General features: G+C 34.6%; 1 protein-coding gene across 1 annotated transcript in view; it reads left to right on the plus strand.

The window, feature by feature from the left end:
* reln (reelin) overlaps positions 1-3,828 on the plus strand; it is a 245,497-nt gene that overhangs the window by 165,631 nt on the left and 76,038 nt on the right. Inside the window, 2 exon segments of the mRNA XM_015387357.1 lie at positions 884-1,035; positions 1,194-1,309. Coding sequence (XP_015242843.1) covers positions 884-1,035; positions 1,194-1,309 — 268 coding nt within the window.

Consider the following 3,828-nt stretch of genomic DNA (forward strand, 5'->3'; position numbering starts at 1 on the left):
GGCTCCAAATTTTCCTCAACGGAGAGTCTCCAGACTGATCTGCAAGTGAAACCTTGAAAGTTCGTGAGATCAGGATGGTCTCACGAGGCTAAGGCCAAACACCTTTTTTAAATTGTAGAGTCAGCCATCATGAGAAAAGTGAACTGCCTACGGTGGTGTTTTCTAAGCTCTGCATACAGAATGTTTAAAAATGTTGAAACAAAATGCTACGTGTTTTAGCAGGGGGTGTGGCTATATTGATCAAAGACGTTATACTTCATCACGTTCCTACGTTTGAGGCAAAACCTTGAAGAGAACTAGGATATATCTATTTAAAAGCTGCAGTTTGTCTGCTTTTCAATGGATTTTTGCGGCCATAATCTTATTGGGTTATAAAAAAGTGCAATAAAAGTGTCTTTAAAAAGGGTTTACAACTATTATTTTCATTTATTTAGGTATTTATTTACTTATTTTCAGGTTTATTATGACAATGTTGCCTTTGAAAATATTTAATAAAATATTTTAACATGAAAATATAGTTTTTGGATGATCTACTACAATTTATTGAATATAGAAAACCTACATATAGAGCATTAAAGGTGTAAAGGCATCTCTGCAGAGTGCTGTTGCAAGGTAGCAGAGGGTTCTCCATGCAAATACTCTTAAAAGTAGTGCAGTCCTCTTCACTTTTACCTGCCTATCAATGGGGAAAGCAACCTTCCAATGTACCCCAAACATTTCAAGTGATTGCAAAACCATTTTTTTGTTTTCACAAGTAATTTACCTTTCCTTATTTGGGACTTTAGTGGATGAGGGCCATAAAGCAACAGCTGTTTCTTATTGTCGATTCCAGTGTTACTTCAGCTCTTCTTCTTTTCCTCACAATTTTTATTTTTTTTCTCAGCTGGGATATAGAAGGAGCAACATACGGGACAAAGTGTGGAGAGATTGAGTCAGGTGAGGCGCTGGTGTTTGAGAAGGAGGGTCGAAGAAGAGTGTGTACCCCCTACCTGGACACCACATCTTATGGAAACCTCCGCTTCCACTTTACCATGGGTATATATATATTTTTTTTTTCCAAGTTTTTTTTTTATTATTAGGACATTTTTTTATATGAACCAGCGGTTATTTTAAGTAAATATTTAAATATCAAATATTTTTGTGTAACAGTCTTGTTTTTCTTTCTTTTCACACTTGACTTGTATATTTCGCAGGTGGTGGTGACTGTGATCCAGGGGAGTCACATGACAATGACGTGATTTTGTTTGGAAGGTCTGAGGGCAGGAGGGAACGTTTGATTCTCGATACGCTTCCGTATTCATCTTACAGGGTGAGACAGTTCTGCAACACAGGAAAAACTAAAACAGAAACTACTTTGCTTTCCTTCTTTCTATTTTTACCAATTAAATTCAGTGACCCCTTTTCTCTGGAAAGTCGTCTTTGCAATTTCTTTAACAATAGGCATTTATTCAGTTATTTTTAGACCAGCACTAGTATTCAAGTAAATACAATTTAATTAGTGATTCTCTCTTTAAAGCCATATAAAGCACGCTATTGAGAGTATATTCGATTTGACCATAATACTTTATGTGTTATACTGCAGTAATTCTGAATGCTGGACCTCAGAGCTCACAGTCCTGAATGTTTTAGGTGTTTTCCTGCTTATCTGATTTAAAAGATTTTCAGCCTTCTTTGGCACTTTAATGGAAAGCTGAAAAGTTTATCTCATTTAATCTGTACTATAACATCAGGGAAGGTCCTACAATATCATAATCCATATGGCCGTCATTACACAATGTCATAATTCTGGTGTTCCTTTCTCCTTCTCTGCATCTCCCTGTTTTTGGGAGGTTTCTACAATAGATAACCTGAAGTCAATAGCCCCATTTACACTATTTTTTTAAAACAGTGCTGCACTCCAACTTCCTTAGAGGTGGAGAAGAACATGCCAGATATTATCATTAAATTCGTAGGAGCAAAACATACAGAAATGAAAGCCTACTGTCATTTAAAGTGACATGTTTAAAAAATCCCCATCAGCATCCAGTATATGTGCAGTTTCCGATGGAGATGAGAAATCTGCTTCCTGGTCTGTTGAAGAACCAATAGTTTGCATCCAATCTTTTAAATAAACGGTGTTAGTTTTTTTTTTAATATATAAGAATTTTGCTCTAATTTGTAGTTACCGATCTGTTGTTACTATATTTTAATTTGACAAACCGGATCTTCTGGACGTTTTTTTTCCTGTTTGGTGCGATTGCAACAGTGGCTCAACCTGCTGCTGTGAAGTAGGATTCTCCACCATGAATAGAATTAAAAATAAATATGGATCCAGGCTCAAAATGAGCACCTTGATATGTGCTTGAGAATGGCTTAGTCTCCGGTTAAACCCAGGTTTAAAGCCTTGCAGGGCAGCCTAAAGCCCACTGCCAACATTAAGACAGAAAAAAGGGAAGAAAAAACAAGCAAACATTCAGTTCAGGTGTTTTATAAAACACCTGAACATGCAAATCAGGAAATTGTCTGAAAAATTGTTGTTCTCTACTTCAAAAACACTTAAGATTTTAAAATGGAAAATTCTGAATGCATAAGCACCTCATTTTATTTCAGTTTTAAATTCTGTTTAAAGTAACAGATCATTAAAAAAGTCTCCATAACTTTACTGGTTGATGATTTTCTTTATTCTGTCCCTGCTGATTTTTAAATGGTTACCCCTGTACTAGTTCATCAGTAGGGCTCGGCGTGATTCAGTTCTGGCTCGGTTCTCAGAAAACAAAGAGCGCATGAGCAGACCGCGTCATTTCCTTACCGTCCGCCTCTGTAATCATGACATTTCAGACATTCATAATAATCCTAGCTTCCCCATTGTGCCGCACGATTTCCAGTGGTGATTCTGCTTAGCAGTGTGATAAACCTCAATGTCTTTCATTAGAATGAACTTTTTCTAGTCCTAATTCTTATGGAATAAATAATTAGTTCATCTTTAAATCCAACAAAACAGAAAAAGCAGACTTCTACACTGGAAAAACAATCTAGAAATAAGTCAAAATTTTTCAAATTACGTGCATTTACCCTTAATTTGAGTAGGTAGTTTGCCAATGGAATGAATGCTTTTACTCTTAAAATAAGATATTTAGATAAAGTTTTCTTATTTTTAAATGTAATTTGTCTTGTTCCATTGGCAAAGTGGATCTTTTTCCTCCTCAATCCAAAGAAAATTTGCACTTATTTTAAGAAATAATGACTTATCTAGATTTAGATTTTTTTTCCCAGTGTAACTGAATTCTATTCTCCCATTCTATAAATATTCCTCTTTTCTTAACAGCAATTTATTCCTGTTAACATCAGGGCGTCTCTGTTCAAGTAAGACAGAAGCAAATAAAGTTTTGTCTGATATTTCCATAAAGTGAGGAACCTTTCAAGTTCTCAATCCAGCGCTGGTTTTATACGTTTTAGTTTTTTCTTTTTTTCAGAATGCCTTTTTTTTTCTTTTTTTACAAATGGTGCCACTGTAATGCTCTCTATTGTAATTGTAGGTAAAAAGTTGCCTTATCACCTTTTCCTTATAGCCTACCTTTAAGTCATTTTGCTCAACCATTAAACTTAAGGTACACAATATTTAAAACAGGATTATCCTACAGTAACTCCTCAGTTCTCAAGTATCATGGTGTGTATATTATTTTTTCACACCAAGATTTTTTTTTTACTTTGGTGCTATCAATATCAATAGATTAATAGAAAATGTATATATGTTACCAAAGTACTTTTTTATGGTTTTGTGGTAAATGTTAGAGTTATTGAATGATAATATATGAAAATATGAAACATTTAAGAAAAATTATGCTACAT

The sequence above is a fragment of the Cyprinodon variegatus genome, unplaced genomic scaffold (assembly GCF_000732505.1).
Source record: "Cyprinodon variegatus isolate N-32 unplaced genomic scaffold, C_variegatus-1.0 Scaffold392, whole genome shotgun sequence".
Classification (NCBI taxonomy): domain Eukaryota; kingdom Metazoa; phylum Chordata; class Actinopteri; order Cyprinodontiformes; family Cyprinodontidae; genus Cyprinodon; species Cyprinodon variegatus.